General features: G+C 41.0%; 1 protein-coding gene and 1 long non-coding RNA gene across 2 annotated transcripts in view; one reads left to right on the plus strand and one right to left on the minus strand.

The window, feature by feature from the left end:
* LOC126624741 (uncharacterized) overlaps nt 1-25,727 on the plus strand; it is a 48,983-nt gene that overhangs the window by 11,260 nt on the left and 11,996 nt on the right. The window lies entirely within an intron of this gene.
* Nucleotides 19,315-21,799, minus strand: LOC126624740 (cysteine protease RD19A-like). Its single transcript, XM_050293845.1, has 4 exons — nt 21,296-21,799; nt 21,070-21,189; nt 20,026-20,272; nt 19,315-19,863 (listed from the first exon to the last, which is right to left on the minus strand). Exons 1-4 carry the CDS (start codon nt 21,752-21,754, stop codon nt 19,580-19,582), a joined length of 1,110 nt encoding a protein of 369 aa, XP_050149802.1. The 5' UTR covers nt 21,755-21,799; the 3' UTR covers nt 19,315-19,579.

Raw genomic sequence — 25,727 nt, forward strand, 5'->3', positions numbered from 1 at the left:
GGGCTTATGCACTCCACTCGTTACCACTAAACGACGAAGCCAGGAGCGGAATGAGGGACTTGAACCCTCAACCTCAGCCTTGGCAATTCTATGCTCTACCATTAGGCTATTTCCGCCAGCTACGTTAGTGGCGAAGCACTACTGAGCAATTCACGCATCACTTGATACGGACGACTTCTGTTTTTCCGCCGGCCTCCCACTCTTGACTTCCGATCGGGCTACGAGCATGAGTAGGTAGGCGGCTAGGGGGGTTTGGGCTGGGAAGGAAGGCCCCCCTTTTTTTCTTCGCGCCAGATGAGATGATGATTAGTGGGTCAGTGTGTGCTCTTGATCACAATCATTAAATTAAAGGGAAGGGGCTGCCCTTTCAATCAATCTTCGGCCGCTCAGTGCTACTATTGGTGCGAGTTGTAAGGAGTCTTGGTCTCGAGCCGAGCTGGGGCGTGATTTAATTCTCGTAACGGGAGTGAGTGCGCCGCAAGACCAGACAAGTGACTCCTTCGCCTCGCAGCGGCGACATCTGTCTTTTAGGTTAAGTCATTTCCTAAGATGGCTCCTCCTATTCTACGATAATCTAAGCAGCAGCTCCACGAGTCCGCTCGGAACCAGTCGATTCCTGAGCCTCTCCCCTCTCGGTTGGCGTTTGCCAGCCACTAGAGCAAGTAAGAGAACCTACAGTGAATGCACTTAAAGAACCGCAGATTTTGACCTGATTGTACACCTTTGTGTCTGGCTATGTATATGAATGTGCATAAAGAAGGGACGGGGCATCTCTCTCCCTTTTTATTAAATTTTTTTTTGGGGGGGAGAGGGAATAAGATGCAGCGGCACCTCACGAACTTCTTCTGGGGCAGCACCATCTTGTGGGCGCGAGTGTTTAGATGCACGTGTTTTGCCTGCGCAGTTAAGAGAAAAATTGTCCCCAAGGTAGTTTACTTGCTTACTTTAAAGAGTAAGGGAATAGGGGGGGACGAATTTGCCCTTTCTCCAATAGAGTACTTATGCAAGGCATGACTCTATCGACAGACTCGATCACAAGCAGGGGTCCTTCAATCGATCTATCTACATAAGGATAGCTCATTCAATCTCCCCCCATTTAGTAGGGCAGGTCTTCGGGCGAGGAAAGATCTATCTTTATTGATAGGGCCATACGCGAAAGCCTAAGATCAACTCCATTTACCGGAGCAAGGATTTTAGCCATGCCCCCTAGCTCATGTGGAAAGTCCGGGCTGTATGATAAAATAGAGGATCTAGGAAGTGAGCTAGGCCACCCGCCGGATCAGGGTTTCCATCCGAACTAGTGCCTTAAGCAGGAAGGAAGTTTCATTTAGTGGTATCGTATATAAGATCGTGGCTGCTTTTAGGAGTGATCTTGCCCTCTTTCAACAAACTTGCTTGCTATCCCAGTGCGTCTATCCTTAGTTTTCGTGTCTAGCTTGCTTGCTCACTTCCAGAACTGATCTAACTAGAAAGAAAATCTCTAACTGGTCCTAGAAAAAGTATTCCAATTACTGGCTTACAGGGCACTCTCCATGGCTAGAAGAGGGTTCCGGAAAGCCATTTGTTTCTTTCAGCACACCTTTGTCCTCGGTACCAGCGAGGTGTCAGTACGACGAGAAAACCCTATTCATGGTTGGTTGACCCCTTCTTACTCCCTTCCTTGGCTACTTAGAAAACACCCTTTAGCATAAGAGCCCTTGAAGAGGGACTGCATCTCGATCCGCTACTGCTACTCAAATTCTTTCTGCAGCTGGCGGTGCTGGTAGTCCTGATGCAGGGTAGCCGGGATACACAGGTAAGGGGGCGAAAGCAGTTCATCAAGTTCAGAATTCGAGATCTGTCCTTCCGCTTGCAAAGACGAGAATGGAATCCAGATCAGAGTAGATTCAATACAATAGAAGGGCTGAAAGAATGAAGAAATTCGTTGAAAAAAAGCCGACTACTTCAGAGATAGGATGATCACTAGCCCTCTTCTCTTTACCTCCTTCACTGGATTCCATACGGATTCCCCAGATCTGCCCTTCTACGTCCTCTCTTCTGAAAGATTCGGTGCATCGCCAGTTCCATCCCACTCCCATGCACTTCCCTTTCGAAAGATTGACGGGATTCTATCAAATTATCCGTTTTCGCCCCGATGCGGAAAGAAGTAAAATCAAAAGAAAGAAGAGTGGAAAACGGGTTATACTCTTTCATGTTCCCCTAGAGTTTTTAACTTCTACCGATCTGAGTTATATAGCTAGTGCGGTCGCCTAGCATGTTGATAAGTTTCGTTTACTGCATCCAATAAAAGAATCCGATGAGTGTGCGGATGGGAATTGGATTACCATTCACGCTGAATTTGAGTGGACTCCTACAAGGTGTAAGGCGTGTGAGGGTTTTGGGCATTCAATTTCCTCATGTAGTCAATTGAAACCTTCTCTAAGCAAGTAAACCCGGCCATCATTTAACAGCTGGGTCTCTAGTCTTTCTCATGTATTCACTTTCTGCGAAATAGATCAACTACTGGGGACTATAGAGCACAACAGGCCCCTGTATGTCACAGGCACAAGTGATGGTGCAAAAGTTAACCGCATCCAGCTTGATTGACCCTGTGGGTTTTTAGTTAACCTGATGACGCTCAGGACACTCTGGAGCCAGGCTATAGACGTCCAGCACTTGGCCCCTGGAAAAAGAATAAAAAAAAAAGCTTAAATCAACACAGTCAACAAGCTCTTGGATTAATTATCTCCCCCCGAATCTTATGAACTGGCTTGAGGATAATCCTTGTGGTTCTGGAGCTCATGTTGTCGGTAAGCGACGAGCGACTAAGAGCTCTTTCTCTCTCTCTTGTCGGTAAGCGGTGGGCGGCAGATCGTCGGAGGTTGCCCTTCCTGATGGTAATTTCTTACTTCATTGGGGCTCTTTTGATTCCGCAGTGATGAACATGTCTCTGAGATACTTTTTTTTTCTGCAGCTTGGGAGAGGATCAACATTGGTCGTCCTCTTTTCAGCACAGATCCTCCTCCTCCTGCTGGTCTATTCCCCATTGGTCGAAAGTGGGCATACAGACTGGTGAAAGTCGGAGTAGAGCATGTAGCTCACTTTTTCAGAGGCAAGACCGGGTCGCGTCCCGACAGGTATTTCCTTTCTTATTTCCTTGTTAATTCTGTAGAGATTGAAAGAAACAGCATCATGACTTCCTGCTCTTCTCTTTTCAGGTGACTTGGCTTCCCTACCCCTTTCTTCGTCTTCAGATTTCTACCTCGAGTACCTTCCCTTGGCTGCTCCTTGACTACCATAAAGACAAAGCATTGGAACGGATATAGGTGGGCGACTTACGTACTATGTTGAACTTGACTCACTTTTCTCAGATTCTTCTTCGAACCCTGCTTGAACCACTAGAACAGTTCTGTGCATAGACTACTTGAAGCCTCCGCCTTGCCCATTGTCTCCTCTGTCCGAGCATCTGAGTCAACAGGATCGTATTCTGCAGAATCCATGGCTAAATCTTAACTCGAAGTTAACCCTGTTGAGGTTCTTTCCATCTCCATTTTCACCGATCCTTAGGTATGGTTGACTTGACTGATTAGGCTCACGGGCCTTAGCTTAGATTGGACAAGTAAACTTCCCTTAATAAAGGACATAGGCTCACCGATCGAAACCACTTTGACTGAGAGTGAAGGGGAAACCCCTAAAAGATGAACAAAGCGAGCTGAGCTGCCCATGCTTTACCCATCTGACCCGCTCCCTACTTCTCTACTTCGCGGGACTAACCAAAGAGACGAGGAACTTGCACCGAAGAACAACAATATGGTCTACCGGACTGAGACCGACAGACTGCTATCAAGCGGGAGAGAAGGTTGCTCCAGATGAGAGTTGGTCGTGTATATTGCTTTCTCGCCTAACTACAATTAAGATTCACTACCTCTTCTATCAATATAGCTAGTAGAAAGCCTATTCCTTTCCGAAACTGTACGGTACGATTACGATGGTGGATTACTTATTCCGATCTACATCTCCTCGTGCTCGCCTCTGCCTTGCCTGCGGATGATGCCTTTCACCACTTCTTCCTACTCATATTCAATATTCTTTTTTGGCTCTTACTTTCTTTTGAGCCGAGACTGTCTTTGTTGAGCTCTACGCCTTTGCCTTTGCCCACAAATTGCGCCTAGAACAGGGGAAAAAAAGAACATAATTACATTATCCCTTCGACGACTGAGCCGGGGCTTGCCCCTTTCATTTCACATGGAATTGATCGCCTATTTAAAGTAATATAATATTCCATATTACCCTCGCTGACAACGTACCTATCTTAGAAATTCCTCCTATATTTACTGGATCTTGGGTAACTTAGACTGAGATTGGAACTTGATTTGATCATTCGTTCCTCATTCTTAACGAGATGAGCTCATTCATTCATTGCGCTTAGTTACCTTAATTCATTCCTCCACGGAGAGAGGCTCTATGAAAGAAGAGAATACGGAGCAACCTTCGCCTGAGACGGGGCTTCCTTAGAGTGGACAGAGACTGTGATCCTAGCTTTCTGACTGGGAGCTCCTAGTAAAGAGAAAGAGATAGTTATGCCATTTTGACGATATTTCATGTACGCTTCGCTTACCTTTCACTCCTGAACCCACCTTCGTCTTCCTGGAGAGGAGTTTGTTTTATAACTATATTGGGTAGCCCGCTTTTCAATTGAATCAACATCAATAGGACCGTGCCCAGCATAAGATTCTTCTTCTGCGTCTAATCCCTTTTATAATCTTTCAGTTTCTGCCCCCATAACTGATACAGGTGAGCGGCGTACCTAGCCTGTCACACTACGGACCTCTCGTTCTTGCCTGGTGAACCCCAATCTTCATCTCCTCTTCCCCTTCTGTTCAATCCCCGTGGTGAACACAACACTAGAAAAGTCAGCAATCGGGTCTTTCGTAGAAATCCCTGCCTGAATGAACACTGCTATCTCGCCTTCTGATCTTTCTTAAGAGATTTTCCTAATTTCTTTCCTACTTCTGTCTATTCGCTTCTACCGGGAGGATTTCCCTGATTGGCTCTCTTGCCTGGAATGACTTCCCTCAGTCCCGTCCCTACTTCTTCTCATGCCACTAATTGATTTCCACTTCTGAACTCCCACGTATTCAATCGATTCTATTTCATGGCTCGCTGGTCGGAGAGAGTCCACTTCTTCCATTGATTGGGACTTGACTACTTCAGGTGGATCCGATCCTCTTCTTTCTATTTAGGGTGGATCCCTTTCTATTGATTGCAGCTCGTGAGCAAACTACCTATCTATATTACCATTCTAACCTGTCTTTGCTGAACCATTGTAATATGGAATATTACCCTAGCTCACAGGTTATCCTTCTTAATTACATCATCCCTAACTCACAGGTTATCCTTCTATGATACATTGGATTTATTGGATTCGAAGTTCGGTTCGACTGAGCGAGCTTTCTTTTCACTTGGGCTTCGAAGAAAAAGAAAGCTTAATAGAGATTCTCCTCTTCGGATGGAGTAAGAGGCTCCTACTACAATATTACATATTGCCTACTTTACGGGTTACGGGTGAGCTACGAGCAGGCTTGATACCACTCCTTTGGACCCTTCGGACTCCAGCGCTTAGAAGAATCCTTATTAAACTCTTATTACATAGATCCTTCCCTTGAGCAACAAGCAAATTCCCTGACTAAAGAAAGAACTGAGACTAAAAAAAAATATTATACCAACGCTTCCCTTTTTCTTTGTAAGTAAACTTCCATCTTCTAAAGGGAGAGTAAACTCACCTTAGCAGTTTGATTATCCATTTTATTCCCCTGAGATTGAAGTTGCTACTGTACCTGTCTTTGAAGAATGCTTCGAACCCGGCCTAAACGCTTCCTGAGACTCAACCCTACTTCGGCTTCGAGGGACTTCCCTTGTGCTGACTTCTCTCACGTCAGACTGATGCCGGCTTTCTCAAATCAATCGGTAGAAATTCAAAAACCAATTGGATCAAATCAAGATCCCTTGGCCAATGTCATTAGGGTCTCTAAAGGAGAATGCCCTATCGGGCTTTCACGCAGCAGGTTCGGAAGATCGGGCTTGAAAAGTCGCACGATGGCTTTGACTCGCCTTTGGAAAGATGACTTCGAAAGCTCAAGCTTTCCGTTCTCCTATCCTATGATGGCACTCCAAAATAGGGTTCTTTTGAGCCCTGAGAAAGTATGAGTCGCCGTAGTGTGAGAAGTGGAATGATTGGAGAGTGTGAGAAGTTGGCAATTTTGAGTCTCTTTCTTAGATGTGTATATGCGGGTGGGGTGCCACCAAAGGTTTGGAACCCTGTCTCCCTCCCTAGCTAATTGAATACCAGCTTCCTTTTCTATTAGTATTATATGTAACTTCCTTGTCCTATTAGTATGCATGGGACTGTAGGTTGCTTTCTTTGATCTTATCTGCTCACGAATGGTCTGCTTAAGCCAATAAGATCGAAAAGGCTATCTCCGAGTGGCTAAAAATAGTGCGGCATTTTCCTTCAAGCAGGAAGGATGCAAAGTAATCCAAGGGAAAGCTAGACCTCGAGTGAGGAAAGACGGGAGCCACTCTAGTGACCTTTGAAAAGGGTCCGTACTAACCTTACCAGTTATTACTGCCTAGTGCCCAAACTGATTAGAGAGTTGTTGAATAAGCAAATCGGCTGTTTACAGTTACAGCAAACAGGAAAGAAGAGCAGTCGTGTGGAAGGTCTTTCTTCGGCCTTTGCTTCCTCTTCTTAGCCTAGCCGCTTCCAGGCTTCCAGGTAAGGAGAAATAAGTGAACCCTAGCGGGGGAAGAAAAAAGGAACTGAATATAACAATAACAAGCAAGACCAAGGTATATGACCAAAAAGGCCTTGTCACGAGCTGGAGTCGAACCAGCACCTCTGGTAAATGAATACAATCCCAGCGAACTACCATTTATTCTAATCGTGACTTTGTTCACCCAGTTCGTCATGCACAAGAAAAGCAAAACTAACATGACTACATCCGGTCGCGTTTCCGCTAAAACACTATAATCCCCACCCTCCTTACTAAATTAAATGACTGGTTAGTCATCCTCGTTAGCTTTTTTAACAATATCCGAAATGCGTTTAATCATTTCTGATTTTGGAACATTAATTACATGCTCATCGACATGCGGTGATCTTTCGCTTTTTTCATTTTTAATAAAAAAATGAAAAACCATAGATTTTTAAAAAAATTAATCATATGGACTTTTTCTTACTATATGAAATCCACACTTTGACACCTAAGATTCCGTAACGAGTAGATACTTTTGCAGGAGCATGTCTAACTACCTGCATCCACAAGACACTGAATTAGCCTAAAGATGGGTGCATCTTTTTGCTATCTCTCACGACCTTTCGGTCCCCTCACTGGAAAATTGGAAGGTCACAAACCGCCCTCTACAGTTGCAAATGTGAAACGGTGGACCCGTGACTATGAAAAATGACTGCTCAATCGAGATTTGAGTCGCCTTGGAGTAAAGCCACATACTCAACAACGTCTCTGTCTGAACTGTGGAATCCCTAAATCGAAACATACTAGAATAACTTCAAACACTGGATCCGCAGATCTACGTGTATTCAAAAATTCTGGTCTTCTTCAATTTCAATCAGGTTCTCAAACCAATCAGGGAACTTCCTTCCAAAGACCAAACCATTAAATCCCACACTATAAAATTTCTGGCGGAACCTTCCGCAGAAAAACCACGCTGAATTTTTTCGATATTTTTAAACTTTTTGTTTCAAAGCGGCGAAACCTCGAGATACTTTTCACTTGTGCGAGTCTGAGACCTTACTTCTGCGACTACTCGACTTTTGTGAGTTCTTATCCCGACAAAATCTCCTTAACTTAAAGTCTCCTCTATCTCAGAGTCTATTCTAAAAAAAAAAATTTTTTTTTATATTATATTTAGATTTTTTGTTTTTATTAGAAGAGAGAAAGGGTACGCTCTCTAGAAGATTTGCTCGGGGCTGTTCACTTTCACTTGGTCGCCTGGTATCTTGAAACCTCTTTACTTTCGGGGGCAGGAGTGGAAACGTCTGAGAGAGCGCTTCGCGAAAGAATCGTGTGGCGCAGTGAAAGGTTTCCCATTGGGGTTTCTGGCCCCCCTGGTCTTCACCTAATTGTGGAAGAGGGGAGGTGAGTTGAGCATCCACTCTCTCTCGCGCCTTTCTTTCAGCTTGTTCCTGTTCGTCTATTCGGGACGGGCAGGCAGCCCACATACATGAAGAGAAGAAGAAAAAAGGGGGGGTTACTTGCTTAGTGCTTGCGCTAAGCAAGGCGGTCGAAGAAGGCCACAAGTAGAAGCAACCGATGCTTTGGTCATTCAATTGACTCCTTGCTGCCAGTCCGTGCTTGCTGTCATGCTGGCAAAAGCAGGGGTTTCGGTCGGTTTTACCTACTATTAGATTTGAACCAATGACTCTCGCCGTATGAAAGCGATACTCTAACCGCTAAGTCAAGTAGGTCAAGCTGATTCAAGTCAGAGAAAATAGACCCATATAAGAGAAAGTCGCGCAACCTGAATTCCCCTTACTATACAGGAGGGCAGAGCGCAAAGAAAGAGAAAGCGTTATCACTATACGAAATGAAGCAGCGGCTAGCACGCTAAGATCAACCACTTGGAGAACGCGAAGCCTTTTTTTCTCGGTCGTCCTTCTCTAGGTACAAAAAGGAATTTACGGGATATCTCCAAAATTCGATGTACTTCTTCAAGTGTGGGACACATCTCATGTTTGCCGAATCTAAAAACCATCGTATTTGCATCCCAACACTTCACTGCGGCTATGATCGGATCCCAGTGTTGGTTCACTTTTTATCCTCCACCAAATCTTCTGAGCTCCAGTTCTCAATGATGTTAAGCAGCTCTTGATCGCAGCAATCATGCCTTCGAAGGTACGCTTTTTTCATTCAACTGTGCTTGAAAGAGAGAGGATATGATATAAGGTAAGCCCCAATTCCACTGAAAGATTCAATTCAGTCAGCTTGGCTTTTTCTCTAGTTTGCCTTTTTGTCTACCTTCTTTAGTCAATGTCGCATTTCGAGTGCTTGGTTAGATCTCCTAATGGAGAAGATACGGTGAATCAATCAGTATTAGCTAAGGAAAGCATTCGGGAAGAGAGGAAATCTGTCTTTATAGGAAATTTATCTTTATAGGGAATATGTACCCTTTGTTTGGGTCTGAAAGTACAAGACTAGCTGGACCCGAACTAACTAATCGCTAAGAGCTCGTCCCGAGTGCTAAGTACGGCATTCAGTAAGAAGTAAGCCAAGTTCAGTGATCCTTGAGAATAAACTATCAGGCGGAGGAAAGAACTGATGACTCACATCCCACAACACAAGAAGGATGGAAAGTTGTGGAATTGATCGAAGTTAGCCAAGTTCTCTTAGCCATTACGTTAGGGTGACTCGAGAAAGCTTGAAAGAATAAGATACGTAGAGCGTGAACCAAGGTTCATAGGCGGATCAAAGTCGAATCTTGCAGATCCTAGTTCGCTTTCTAATCGCTTTCGAGACCAGTCTTCAATGGCATGAAGCTTTAGTGGCATAGAATTGGCTGCCTGATCAGACAGATGAAAGGAGAACTATCTGGTGAGGCATCTGGATTTGATTCGAGTCGGTTAAAGCTTGAAAGGGAGTTCGTGGCCTACTAGGAGTTCTGTTTTCTGAGGACTCATAGAACACCTTATTAATCTTAATTCAACTGTCCTTTCAAGCAAGAGTTGTCTTAAATCAATGAATGAGAAGGAAGAGAGTGAATAGGGCACATGAAATGAAGTCATCCAGGTTCGGAGCGGGAAGCATGCATTCAGGCTGTGAGGGAAAGTGATTATCTTAGCTTTAGTCAGCTTGGCTTGAATAAAGCTTTGGTTTCAGGAAAGTAGGGAGTCAGAGCTTTCCGTCATTCAGCAGTGGAATAGTTCCATGGTATTGATCATCCAACCATTGATTGGAATTTCTATCGTGATAAACCGTGATTTGAGCCTATCTATAGCTATAACAGTGTGATTCTATAAGCTAAGCAGATGAGGAGATTCAACAAAGAACCTAACCGTCCTCTCTGATTGACTTCATCAGGAGATCCCTATGGTCTGGTTCACCTTCCCTCTTTCCTTGAAACCGTCGGATCGATATGGTTCATTCCTGGGCTATGCTCTTTCAACAATTGACAGAAGAGGGGGACGGACAAGGATGATCAGACTGTTTGGTTCGGTTCGTCAGAGGTATGGGCATAGAGAATCTGACTATGGAGAGGGAAGTGATTCTCATCTCAAACCATAGAGACAGAGCATTATCGTATGGGGAAAGAGTATGAACGAAAAAATTGCTTGTAGAGATGAATCACATTCCTTTCTGAAATACTATAATATATGTGAGTCGTCTATCTTCACAGCTGGAAATGCGCTCCGAAGGGAATAGCTTTCTCCATTGAATCAGTCTAATGTGGAAATGGAAAGATGTGAAATTCATTCATCAATCTTGTGTTCTTCTGTGTAGCGTACGGTGTCTCGTGCCAAGTGAAAGGAAAGCTGAGCTTGCTCCAAACCATGAGATCCAAGAGAGTGCCCGGTCATCATCATTCCACTCCTTTCTTGGTCTACTTCAGTTACAACTTGATCTACGGTGCGATCAGACCAAGTACGAGATTGGATCGAGAAAGCAGGAAGGTCAGCCCTTGATTGTTAGATAGATACCGACAGAATATCATAGTTAACAGCTTCTTGATTGCATCCGTGAAAGTTCGAGATTGATGGTTCGAGTTAGCAGGTAGTTCCGGAATAGATAGACAAGAGTGCTTTGTCTCCTCCCCTTTATCTGAAAAGTAGGTGGCTGCTGATGAGCTTCGATAGCCAGTCACCCCGCCCAAGGAATAGAAATAGATTTGTTTTCGTCAGCTCGTTAGCTCGTCATTGGGTCCAGTGAGGCGGATTCCTTTATTTACTATACATATCATATTAACACTCGATGCTTCGCCATGGGGATAACGCCTAGATAGGTGGGGGAGATGCAGCCACAAAGCATGGATTTTGGTCCGATTCATTGAGATCACCAGCCTCGGAAGATAGATATGCAGATGAGCTTTTCCCGTGGTCCGCGGAGGCTGGAATGCATGGAAATGAAGGAATAGGTGCCCTTAGCCCGGTATTCCACCCACTTGAGGGTATGGAAGAAGAGAAAGAGCAGAAGAGCTACGAATAGGATCACTTGGAGCTAGGTGCTTCTCCTGTAGCTGGCTAGTACCTCCTCTATTCCATTTCTCTGTCCTAACCCCCCTGCAAAACCAAAATATCCATTGCTCTCCTGTCCTGGGACGAGGAACGGAATGCATGTTGCTACCTTTTTAGCATCCTCTCGAAAAGTAGGTTGCCATCGGCCAGCATCATAAGCGGGAAGGAATGCAATCTCTTTTTTCCCCGAGTGAGAAGGCGGCGAGAAAACCATTCCTTTCTCCAGTGAAGGGTCCAATCGAACCCACCTGTGCTCGAATCCAAACCCCGTCCAGATGTTTCATCCTTTCCCAGTGGCAAAGAAAGAATCCCCATTTCCAGTACTTGTAAAGAACGAAACCCCTCGAAAAGGAATTCTATCTACTGGTAGCTAAGGAATCGTATGAGAGAAAAGACTGCAAGGTACATCTGGGTTTTAGGGAATAATAATTGTGATCTAGTACTGTTGTTCTGGTTTGAGTTTAGGGAGACGGGTGGGCGGTGCGCGGATTCCGTTTAGGCGAGCGGCAGTGAGGGGAAAGGGGAGTAAGCAAGCTTTAAGAGATAGGGGGATGGGAGCAAAATATGCATTGGTTGTTTCGGAATAGGTTGAGGACGTATGTGAAAGTACGAACACTTTTGCTTTTTCATACGATTTGTAAGACGCTAGTACTGATTCAAAGTACTCCTCATCATTTATTTTTGTCCACCACTATACTATATATAGTTCAAAAAATTTAATGGGCTTGATCCCGGACCCCTGGGGACAAAGAAAGCGGGAGAGACTCGCGTAGTGAGAGAGACTAAGAAAGAGCTAGTTCGGGAGTGCAAAAGGCGGACCACCGGTCAATAGCAAGAGGTAAGGGCACCGGTAACAGAGGACTGAGGCGAGCGTAGTGAGGAGGTTTGCCGAGAAAGAAGGTGCACAGGAAGGTGTCAGGTTGGTGTGGCGTAGTGGAAGCAGAGCAAGAAGGGTGTCAGCTAGGCAATGGTCGTTCGTGATACTGTTCCCTTTGTTTGATCCGCAGTTCCAGCTACAGAGCCAGAGAGAAAGATGTGGGCGTTCATTCAGGCTTCGCTAAGTAAGCAGCTGTCAGACACCGCCTTTAGATATAAATAAAGAGGGCTAATGAGTATAAAGTGAGTGACAAGACCAGACTCAAAAGTGCTAAGTTGTTCATATGCGACCTCCTATCTTTTAGCGCAAGTCTCCGTTGACCAGCGAGACGACGACGATCGTTTTGAGGCCGCAAAGCTCGTTCCCTATTATTGTCATTTCAAAGCGCCTCGGAGCTAGTCATTTCTCATCAGCCGAGGAAGGAAGCATCCGCTTCAAATAGAGTAGTATATCGATCGAAGTCACAGTAAGATGGAAAGAAAGCTAAAAAAAATGGTCTGAGCTATTCAGAGCCCAATTGGGCTCGGGTTGGAACCAAAGACATCCCAGCCGTAGCTGGGTGTGTTCGTTGGAGAAGACGATCGGCGCTGTCGCTTCAGGTGGCTGTGTTTTGGGATGACAATGCTCGGGGCGAGTTTGTGGGTTAATGTGGACCATGAATAAGAATGGAGATAGAGAAATCTCAACGTTCTAACAAAACCCTAGAAATTTGAAAATTACGACGAAATTCGAGGGAATCTCGGTCGAGGACGAATTTTAGGTTGTCAATTACGTTGACCCGTGAGCGAGAATTGGCTGCAGGCCAACTTGCAATGGTGGAGACTCCATGGAAGGTGTCAGGGTTTCTGGATTTCAAACCTGGAGCCCTCGGCTCTAGCTTGGGTCTCGCGGCTCGACACAGCTCAGTCATACAAGCTGTAGGCTTCGAAAAACCCAGCATTTGCCGATTTCAATTTTTGTTTTTCTTTTTTTCAATTTTTTTTTTCAATTCAATCCGAATATTTTAATGCATGGACATATATTTGATGCAATTCATGGCAATATCAAATTCTCATAATTCAACAATTATGAATATAATGCATACACAATTTATGTAGAATCTAAAATTCGAAAAACATAAAGTTAGGTCAATCATTATGGTGAATGTTCATGCTATCTGGACTGCAAAAATATCGAGATAAAAACCGTTGTTTTGGAAGAACCTGACTGCATGATGATATGGATGAACTGGTTTGATGTAGAAAAAACTTCAACGTCAGATTCCTAAGCGCAGCAGTAGGAGCGTACTGATAACGTGTTGTAACCTATTTTATTTTACTAAGGGTAGAGGGTCGGCGGCAAGGAGATATGTGTTTGTAGAATTGTAAGAGAATATGTGTGTGTTATTCCCTCCTACGTAGTGCCTTTATTTATAGTAATAAGACAGAGAAGAATTCCTTCATCCCCAAGGAATACAAGTTCATATAGGAAAGAATAACTAGAATCAAATCTAATCTATGATTTACACAATCATACTTAAACTACGGAAGTTTATAACAAAAATTACTTTATTGTCCATAATTTTATTTTGTAATAGACGACAAAAATGTCATTTTATCCTCTTTTGATTGACAAAAAGTGTTTCATTAATATGTAGTTTAAATTAAAAAAAATTATGATTTTTCATTTTAATTTACCAATTAATCACAAACTAATATCACAAAACTCCTAAAACCTCATAGATGCATATGATGTTATAATAATTCATTTCAATTTTTCTAAAGAAGCTTTTTATTCCTAAAATAAAAGTCATTTAAAAATTCTAAAAACACAGCAAACATCCTTTTAACATATAATTATGAGATATGATACATGCATGCACATAAAATATAAATATAACGTACCAATAATTTGGTACATTATTGGTATGTTATGTATCCTATTTGGGTACGTATTAATATTTTGGTAAGTTGATTTATCCTAGTTTTGGTACGTATTAGTATTTTGGTAAGTTGATTTATCCTAATTTTGGCACGTTGATTTAGTAAATACCAAGCTAGTGGTACCAAGTTAGTGGTATGTTGATTTATCCGAATTTTGGCATGTCCAAAGCTATTGGGATGTATGTGTAACAACAAGTAGGATATCTTTTTCATATTATTGGAAGGCTTATTATATTAACATCTCATAAATTGTTGAATAAACCTCACATACTTAATACACCTTATATTTGTTTTTTTAATTAAAAATTATCTTAATACACCCCACTTACTTTCCTATAATACCCATACACCCCACATTCTTAGTATACACCTTACATTTTCTATATGCACCCCGTATTTTATATACACCCCACATTTCTCAAATCTTATAAAGCTTTTAATTTGGACAAATAATGCCGACTAAAATTTTGACAAAAGATATCACTTGGGATTTAAAAGCATATGTGGGTTGTTTTCAATTTCACCATTAAAACCTATGTCGTCTGTTTTTAATATTTTGTGGTAATTTTAGGTGTTTAATTCTTCATGCAATCTCTGTGATCCCTAAAAGATGAATACAAACATAGAAGCTTGAATAACGCATCAAAAGCAAGATTGAATAATTATTGATGTCGTCATTCCGAAACATCGATTTTGTTTCATTCGTTAAAAATAATTTTTCTCAATCAATATGTTTGTAGTTTCATTGGTTAGAGTTTTGTTCAACAATGGAGGGTCGGAGGTGTTTTGATAGTTGATGAAGATAAATAATATGTTAAAAGTGATTTGGGGTGTATATAGATTTTTTATTTTATTTTTTAAACCTTATAAGGTCAAAATTTCTATTGCATAGTAAGATAAATAAGATATTTAATATTAAATTTTAATGTGAGGTGCATTCAATATTTTGTGGGGTGCTAATATAAAAAGCCGTATTGGAATATGGACTCATATTTTATAAAAAAAATAGGAAAATGAAAAAAAAAATTGCTAGTTCACGCATGCAATTGCAATGAATTGGTACATTTGATTACTATAATATGAGTACATTTGGTTTTATAGTATATTTTATTCCTTGGTACATTTAGTATTTAACCATATCAAAATTTAATACGTTTATTTTCAAATGTACCATAACTTTAATCATACGTTTTTTTTGTATTTATACCTAAAATTTATTAAAAAAAATTAAAGAAGTTTTCGTGGAAAAGTATTAGTGAGACTGAAATATGCTCTCCTAAGGTCTTCATTTTGAGGACCTATGAGGCCCAAATGTATATTAGTCACAATATTACATTAGTTTAGGTCCATAGGTTTAAAATATTTGACTACATTTAGGCCTTACAGGTTCTCAAAATGAGAACCTTAATAAGACTAATTCTAACCCCATAACAAAAATAAACGTATTTAATTATCTCTTCATTTTATTTTGTTTTGTTGAAAATGAGGGATTAGTTAAATTAATTAATACTAACAGAGAATGACACGAATTAAAAATTCTAAATTGTAGGCAATTAGTTGCTAGTTTGTTTAATTGAATATATATTAAATAAATAAAAAAAGCTGAGGTGACAATTGATCAAAGTATCTAATCAAATTTTAAAAATGGAAAGATGTATAGTATAAAAAAAAAAGGTGTAGTGAATTCTAATTTCCTCATTTATGTTTTTGATAAAAGAAGAAAAATGAATTTCATTAATGATAAACCTTTTTTTTTTCTTTTCCAAATTAACGATATGATATATTTATACTAAATGTATACAAATTAAGAAGAAATTTATTCGAACTTGGTTCTAAAAAGAAGCACACCGCTCTAATCAACTTAGCGACACACACTTGCAGACTTTGAAAGTTAGTTTTAATGGAAAAGCACTTTAAAATGTTTATTTCCTTGTACAAATAACAAATTTAGATCACAACAAATGACCGTATGAGATTTGAGTGCTTGACTACTTCTACTCAAGCACTATGTATAGGCCCGATTTTCGACTGGATTAGATCGAAAACACATGTTTTCATTTCAATCTAAAAGGTTTCAGAAATGAATATCAATTCCAATTTCACAAATGAAATATTGAAATTTCGTAACTTCATTCTGAATTCAGAACCTTCGAAATCAGATTAATTATAGGAGTTGTATACCTCCATATCCATGGACACCATATCTATTAGGGGTGCAACTAAGGCAGGTTGGGCAGGTTGGAAGTTCAATACAATCCTAACCCAACTTTTACAATTCGGGCTTGGGTTCGGGTTGGGTTTCATTCAGGTTCATTTGGGCTTGGGTTTAATTGGGTTAGAGTTTACTTGGGTTGGGTTCGTGTTGCCCAACTTTTTCATGTTTAATCTTGTGACAACTTAGTTTCCAATAATTCCTAAAAAAATTAAGCCAAATAGCTTCAAAGCTAGCCAACTTTAATTTCATAAATCAATCTACTATAAAAGCTTTAGGGTTTAGAAACTACGAATATGAGTTGACTAATCAAAATCTCTTATTCCCTAAAAGCTTAAGTAATTATAAAAGGATAATTTATTAAAAAAAATATTAGAAAGGGCGTTGGTTTTTGGACTTGGCTCATTTGGGTGTAGTAGGAGCATTAATTGATATGGGTTACAATCTGGTTAGATTGAGTTTGGTTAGTCGGGTTTGGTTGGGTTCGGAATGGACAGGCAAATGATTAATCCAACTCAACCCAATCAATGAACGGATTGAAATTGGGCTGGGTTTGGACGGGTTATAACTAAAAAAAACCCACTCGTTCGGGTTTAAAGTCAGGTTGGACATTGACGGGTTCGGATTGGCCCAACCCAAGTTGCACCCATAATATATATTGAACCAATTTTAAGCCGAAAAGTTTCAAAATATTACGTCTGATTCAAAAGTTCCTATCCAAGTTGTATCTGGAAATGTACACTTCCAAAAATCTAAAACATGGGAGATGGAACCTTTTGATGTAGCGGATAAAATTGGATAAACAGACTAAATCAGCATATGCTCAATTTGAGAGCATGTTCCAAAAGGGCCTAACGAATTTCTAACTGGAATTAGAAGATCTCTATCTCTTTTAATTGATTCATTTATCCTATTGTAGTATTTAAGAAAATGGACTCATCTGAAAACACCTTAAGATGATCATCTCATGGCTATTGAGAATGAATGAACTCAGATGGTTTATTTCTTAATCTTTCTGACTTATTCCTACAGAACCAAGGTAAAAAGGATTGGTAAAAATAAATCATTCACAATCCCTTCTACTGGTGGTGGGTGGTTGAAGGGTGGGGACAAGTCAGAAAACCTAATAGTTCCTCCCTAGCGCAAGGAAGTTTCAATTTATGCTCCTACCTATAATATGGATATACCAAGAAAGATGTAAGGTCTAATGAGGATATTATGAAGTATTTACTCATAGATGGGGCAAGCTCTTCTATTCTGGTTCATGGCTTGTCTTGACCATATAATGTTAATGCAGGATCCTTTTCGCCCCTAGAAACAATGCAGACCCAAGAGGAGGCCCATGTAACGCCCAAAGAGAGAAGAGTAGGTCAAGGCTAAGTGTTAGGCATGTTGTGGTAGGCTTAGTGATAGGCATATTGTGCTATGCTGAGTGTTAAGCATGTTGTGCTAGGATGGTGCTAGGCGGAGACCGCAACCATGGTGCTAATCAGACGTGCTAGGCAAAAATGCTAGGTAAAGGTGCTAGGCATGCAGAGTGCTCCATGGATAACCAGTTCCTCGAGTCCTTTACGGACGACCACTACATGAAGGCACGTTGATCAAGACTAGATATTTATTAGATTAAATATTTGTTAGTCTAGATATAAATTAACTGGATGGGAGGATGCCATGTCACTTCTATTTGAGACCAACCATTAGGAAGGTGGGGTTTGCCTATACAAAGAGGCCCTTAGAGTAAGTCACCCCTAAAAAAATACGCTAGCACCCAGCCTATTTAATCCAATCAGTGAACAGTAATAGACTTCAATGAACAGTAATAGGCCAAATGCATCTCCACCCCTAACAAAATATAGCCTATTCAATTTTATTAAATATTATTATTTTTTATTATAAAATAATAAAAAAAATTATTTTTAATGTTCATCACCGGATTTCCAACTCTACCATCAAAATTCCACCACCATACACACACTTCCCAAAATCTTAGATAAACCCAGTTGAATTCAACCCCAAATTTCCCAAACCCCTCTCCAAGTTTTCATTTTTTCACCCAAAAATCCATGTTTTGATCCTAATTTTCCCTCGTTTCCTTCGTTTTCCTTCATTTTCCCAAAAAATTCCTCACGCCCCCAATGGCCGCGGCGCTCAGATCCAAGCCCTCCAGAGACACGGCGTTGTTCGCTATCTCCCAATTCAGGTACTTCATCTTCAACTACATGCACACTGGCCGGGTGGCCAGCTCTCACTATGCCCACCCCACCAAAAGCAACGACTTGTTCATGAACACTCCCTACCACTTCACTTCCTTCAAGCTGGTGTTGCTTAGCGACAACTTTGTTGAAAAGGGTTCGCAAATTTTCAATCTCCGGTGTTGTTGTGGCAACTGAGTTCGAGTGCTTAGTGGTGAACGCCCCCACATCCAACAATGTTGCGTCTGCCGAGCACGGGATTGCTCACGTCAAATGGCCCCGCTGTTGGGAATGTCGATTCTGGGTTGGTCTCTTGCCTGGCTTGGGCTGGGTGTCAGCCTATTAGGCTGGGGTGGAGTGATTTGGTTGGGGGCCAGCCTGCTTTGGGTGCTGGGTGCCGGGCAATCCACTCCCGATGGACTTGCTCTTATGTAAAGAACGGGGGTTGGACCATTCCATCTGGGGAGGACTCCTAAGTTGACTCGGTCATAACACAAATATTTATATACAGACTAAAGTGGATGTAGTCCAATTTTGGGAGGTGAACCACATATATTGTGTATCATTTATTTCATAGCTTTGGTCTCAAGCCCTTCATGGGTTATTTGTTTAGTTTGTTAACCTTACAATTTTGAGCGTTTAACATATAATTCAGGAGATTTTTCTATTCATTCGACAATAATGATTTAAAAGGATCCCCCCCCCTTTTTTTTTTTTTTTTTGTTTCTAGTGATGCTTTTGTTTTCACTAGCATTTTTATTTACATTAGGAAATTAAAGTATTAATTTAATTGATGTTAAGAACCCACGGTTTTATTTTATACATTCTATAGAGTTTCAGCAATTCTGACAAGAACAAAAGTTTCAGACTTGATATGGGACGACTTATGTTGTTGCTAAAGCAATAACCATAATCCATTATCTATATAATATTTCGAAGAACTCGCATTAACAAGACATAAAAATGGACATTTAAGCTGTTCGGGCAAACACCGAGAATTATAAGATACATGGGGTGTTATGTTTGTTTGGTCATTTGTTTAGTAAGCCCGACAGAAGACAGCAAACAATTGGAGTTTGCCAGATAAATATCACCACAACTGTATATACATTAAACAGAACTGCTATTGTAAGTTAGGGTTGAACCCTACTACTCTGAGTTGGTCTTAACCGAAGCTGCAGCAACAGTCGAGACCATGGAGTCCACGCCACAGATGTTTCGGCCCCTGCAGATTTTGTAGAATCCACTCTCTCCCCAGTTCTCTCCCCATGAGTTCTTGATAATCCAGTATGGCTTCTCCTTCAATCTGATGGGAGAATACCCAGCTGCACCATAACCTACGAGTAACACTCCGTGATCCAACCGCTTTGAGCATATGTAGGGGCATGACACTCCACCAACATATGTTTGCATGAACACCGCATTAATAGCCACTGCATTCGAGCAATGTAAAATTGTTAGCACCAGCCAATCCTATTAGAGCTTATACCACATTTGAGAAGAAGCAACGCTCTCAAGGGAGATACAAATAACAAATAATTTTTTTAACAGAAACAAAGGAAGAATCAAAATCACATATTTTTAAAGGTAATTACCAGCAAGAGGGCCATTTTTGACAAGGTTTGCAGCAATTTGGTCTTCATCAAGGGAGATGACGCTGAAATTGGAAACTGATGCAGCAATTTTGCTCTTGTCAAATTTGCAGGTTCCACGATCAGTACCAGTGTATGGATAATCCTCTTCCTTCATTAGTCCACCAGCTTTGAGTGTGTACTCAAAGGCACTGTTCATGAGTCCACCGTTGCACCCGGAGTCACATGAACCTGCCTCCTCTGGATCACACTGCACAATGTTCAGAAAGAACGCGTAAGAAACAGCAAATCAAGGGAAACATCATTTTGTAGGAGTCATCATAGAATGACTGCAAAAGTCGAGCAGTTCTATTGCTAAAAAAGAACTTGATAACACCATTCGACATGCATTGCTAATGTATTGTCAAAGATTAACAACTGAATTGCAACACACTTAGAATGAAAATGGCGCTTCATGAGTGGCAGCGCAAACATGTCATCGGCGCTCATTAAAAACAAGAACCAATTCTGTTCCAAATCTTTCTACACAACAAGCAAATAACAATCACTTAACCTTTTATATAACCAGAACCCGGCATCAATTCTGATTTACTAATTAACATCCGTAACCACACCTTATACAAAACAGCAGAGATAACAATCACAACACACAGACCATTTCTCCTGCAACTTATAAACTATGTCCACGATTTTCACTAATTCCTTACAAGTTCCGACCATTTCCATTTTCCTTTTGACATGTCTGGAGAATTAGGAACATGTAAACACAGAGGGTAATGTTATAAATGCAAGCAAAAAGTTCAAGTTTGTGTCTTTCAGCACTGACAGACAAACACAGACAAAGACAAAGTAGAAATTGAGGAAGATAACTATTTATCCTCGTCCAGATTACATGTGGGCATCACCACATACACACATCATTTGAACAAAACAATTGTAACAAACATTCTGAGACAACTGCCAATCAAATTAAACAATTCAACCAATCCAAATCCCCAAAATATATACAAATCAACAAAACCAGAAAAGAGCAAGAAAAGGTCAAACCTCATGATCGCAATCGACAAGCTGCTGCTCGCTGAGGCTCACAAGCTCTCCAGTTGCTAGAAAGTGTGCACCTTCCAACGCTCCTGTAGTACTGAAACTCCAGCAGGATCCGCACGAACCCTAATTTCCAAAAAAAAAACCCCTAAATTTCCCAATCATTAAACAAATACCTTATAATTAAATTACCAAAAAATTACTATTTTTGGAAATTAAATCAATAAAATACCTGATTTTTCACGGCGGTGACAGCTCCATGCTCTCTCCAATCAAAATCCTCAGGCAGATTCTCTGTCGGGAGAATCGGAGCCTCGGTTGCGTCGGTGGGCAGCTTCAACCCTCTGAGACCGAGTTGACTTTTCCGGAACTCGGCGGGTGTCATATCGGAGAACCGAGTCACGCCGTGCTGAGCCGACGGGTCGAGTCGCTGGTGGCGCGCGGCGCGGCGGAGGTTGGCCTTGAACACGTCGAACCTGTAGTCGTGCTCCTCCTTGCTGGCGTACGATTTGCCGTATTTGTGCTTGAAGAGTGAGAAGTGGTGCTCCGCTCCGAGAGCGTCGTGGTGGTGGTGGTGGGACTCATCGCCGCCGTCCACCACTTGCCTGATCAGAGGATCTGCACCGTCCGATTGCGCACGCGAGACGATCAGGAGAGAGAAGGTGACGAGGAGAGAGAGAATGCGTTCCATTGTTGAACAGCAGAGGCTGATTGGTAGCTCTGAGCCTCAAGAGTTTGGTGTGCATTATAAAGTCGACGAAGACCTCGGAGGGGTTTAATCCTGTACTTTTGGGTTTAGGTTCAAATATATCACAGCCTTTAAAAAGTTCATTGCGGTTAAATCGACGGTTTTGATGTGCGGCAATTGATCAATTGTAGGAGTGCGGTGTAGGAGATACTTTTGGGGGCGTTTGCTTACGGGAGTGGGTAATGTGCGGGCGAATCGGAAGGAGGCACGTGGCGAGGGTGGAGTGTTGGAGTTGAATGGTAGTTGGATAATGTCATTGCTTGTTCGGTTTTGAAATTTGATTGGAAGGATGGATATTGTGTTTGCTTTGTTTTGTTTTCGTGTTGGCGAAAATAACAAGAAACATATTAAGGCAAAGATGTGTAATCGAATTAGAATTTAGGAAGATTTCAAAAGAATTTTTTAGTGGTAAATTTGATAGGATTTATATAATTTAAATGGACTTTTGACGATGGAGGTTTTTTTTTTTTTTTTTTTTGGTGAATTTTGATGTATTTCCATAGACTTTTTTGTTATGCATTCAAATAAATTTCTTATGCAAGTGACCCTTTACTGCAATAGTGGAAATGTGTTGAGTTCTTACATGAAGGTGAGGGTTCAAATTTCGTTGGCGACTAATCTAACAAAATTTATAGTTTGACAAAAAAAAAAATCTTATATTTTAAGGACAAACCCGTCTTAAAAATTATTATCTATTTTACAGTTTTGTGAAAACAATTTCAAAGGCATTTTAGTCATTTTAAATTTAAAGTGGGTGTTTGGAGGTGGTTTATAATAAATAATACAACTTGATTTCATGAGCACGTAGGCAGAAACGACGTTTATTCGAAGTAAGAACAAAGAATTTAGAAGTGTTTTTAAGTTGCAAGGCATTTTGGTCTTTTTGACCAAGATTTAATATAAATAGAAAGTTTACTTCAAAAATCATAAAACTGTTGTAAAATCGACGATAGTTGCAGTGGATTAAATGAAATAAGACACAAAATTTACGAGGTTCCTCTACAGTCAGTGTGACTGGAGTACGTCCTCGGGGCAGCAGTAGTGTTTTCATTATAATTTGGAATAATAGGAGTACAAAGATAACTCTCTCTATTATCTCCTCTCCTCTTTCTCTCTTTTCTCTCTTCCTCTCTTCCTTCCTATCTCTCCTGTGAGTCTCTCACTTCTCTCTTAGTTTTGTTGTGTTCCATAAGACTTGCTTTTATAGAAGCAAGTCACAAGCAACATAGTGAAAAGCAAATTAGTGGCCAGCCATCTAGTCACCTTTACAACACTCCCCATTGGATAACCACAAGTCTTCAATTGACTCGTTAAAATCTTGATCTGTTTTGAATGCTCCCCCTGATGAATATCTCCCCCGGATTTCAAATCATTAGGCTGATCGTTGATCATCCTGCTTCAGTCTCTTAGCGAGAAGAGTTGCCGAAATAGATGCTTTACTTGTTGTTAACTTTCCACAAGCCTGTTCTTAAACTGGGTTGGAGGGCCTTCTGCTAAACTTACCCCAAAGATCTGAATTTACTCCTTTTATCTAGAGCGGAATTTGATTCAAGGGTGGTGGACACTTGATCTTGAATCGGACTTGTGATTTCTTAAAGGGCTTCGAGGTTTGATCTTGAATGAAATTGGACCATGAGGAGCTTCACGTGGCAAGTGATCTTCGGTTTTTTCGGGGATGAATCAGCACGTGTTTGTTGCGTTTGTCTCCACATACTTCAATGTATTATTTTCACTTGCCTTACTTGCTCCCATTGTTTAAGTAGTATTTTCCCTGGTTTTCCCCCATGCATGTGTGGCATATTCTCCTGCAGTATTTGCCTTCTGATGCAGGAGTGGAATGCAACCCTTGCACTTGGATGGTTCATCACTTCTTGGTGACTGGAGACCCAGCTTCAACAACAGTTGAAGATGGCTACACGACAGCAATACTAGGTAAGCAATCAAGAAAGGTTCCAGGCAGTCAGTTCCTTACCAGGAGTTTGAGTGGAGGTTCCGACATATTGCTTTCTTTATCTTTGTCTTTGCAAGTAAGAACAAGGACAAAGGAAAGGACAGAGAGATTGCATGATATGAGATACTCTTGCTTTCGTCCCTGAAGATATGAGATACTCTTACTCTGGTGTGACTTGTTTTGAAGAGGTATTATCGGAGAGGAAGAAAACTGAGTATTTCGAGATGCTTTGTTGAAGATGTATTCTCAGAGATGAGAAAGAGTTAGGTATTCTTGCAGGTCTGCCTTGTTATGGAGAACGGATATCGACATATATAGAGATTTTTCAATAACAAGTAGTGGTGCTGTGCCTTTACTCTTGTCAGCAACTGTGGTGTAATTAGAACAGTAAGATTTACAACTTTGTCAGAGATCTTTGAGAAAGTTGCACGTGATTTGACAAAATTGCACTCGATATAAAAAAAAGCTGAGATTACGTCTGAAAAATGCCAACGAACTTTATTCAGGAAAATCTGGCTTTTGAAATTCGGAGAACGGTGCCTCTTCGATCTTTGAACGAGTGGTTCTGTTGCCTCTTCTTTTATAGAGACATAAATTGTGTTCAAGAGTATGCTCAGAAAGTTGCTGCTTGTAGAAATTTCTTCCTTCCTGCACTTCTGAAATTTTACTTGACCTTTTTTTTTCCTTCATCATTTCTGAAAATGACTTACCCATCTAACATTTGCTTAGATTTGAGTCTTAGGAGTGATACAGACGAGCAGCGTCAGGATAATATATGGCGCCCGTCCTTCTTATCTTCTAATGGTCCTCTTACGGTTGGGACTCTATGATGAAGAATAATATAACCGCTACTATGGTAGCTAGGAATCTTCTCACTCCAAAGGATAACAGGATCCTTTCAAAACGGTCTGATGAGTCGGCCGTTCAAGACTCTTTGGCTCTTAGTGTTCAGTGTGCGGGCTCTATATTCAATATAGGCCAACACCTACTTGCTCAAACTCGCCAAGTTGAATCATTGATGGCTGAGGTGGCAAGTCTTAAACAAGAGATCAAAGGGCTCAAGCACGAGAATAGAGTGTTACATGTGCTTGCAAATAATTACTCGACGAGCATGAAAAAGCTCCACCAGTTGCAAGAATCCGAAAGTTGGATTCAAAGTGATCACCAGAGGTTCGTTGCTAGATTTCAAAAGCAACTGATGTCTTCCCCTTCTGGTGTTTTGCCAAGTACCGGGGTGCCACATAATCAATCTCCAGTGCCTCCCCTTTCTAGGATACTTCCGAGTACTGAGGCTTCACATGAGCAACCTTTGTGAAGGCTCTATCCTGTTTGTTTGTTTTAACTCATGTGTACGCACATATCTGTAATTTCTTGGCGATATTAATAGATAAGCTTTATTTCATTCAGTTGTGCCAAATACAACAAAGCATATACTTCACTAAGATGTGGTACTTTTGGACCAAACATTAATTTATCTTTACCCTCACAAAGATAAATGATCATTCTTAGTGTCTACATCATTTGAGTATTCAACTCATAATCTTCAATCCATATGGTTCTTTAATATCATAAACATCATGGATAAGATTCGTATTGGTAGATTGTTCGATCTGCAGCTCGATACAATATTTCTCTCAACAATTTATAATCTTTCTTGACTCTTCAGGAGTCTCAATTTAATAGCATCAACTTCTTGCAAGAGATTTTAGTATGTTGCAACAATATCATCATGATAGTACTCACTAAGGCAATTTATGTAATCCATTGGTATTGAATACATATTTTATGTTTTACCCTTCCGAGGTTTACTTTAAGCAATTTGAATCATTCAAGGATTTTCTACACTTCATGATACATTTTCCTTTGGAATTTATACAGAGCAATTTGCTCCCATGTATACTTGAGAGATTTACTTATGGAGATATGATGTGGGCAACTCACAACCCTTCGTATATAATTCTCCAT

This window comes from Malus sylvestris, chromosome 5, assembly GCF_916048215.2.
Source record: "Malus sylvestris chromosome 5, drMalSylv7.2, whole genome shotgun sequence".
NCBI lineage: Eukaryota > Viridiplantae > Streptophyta > Magnoliopsida > Rosales > Rosaceae > Malus > Malus sylvestris.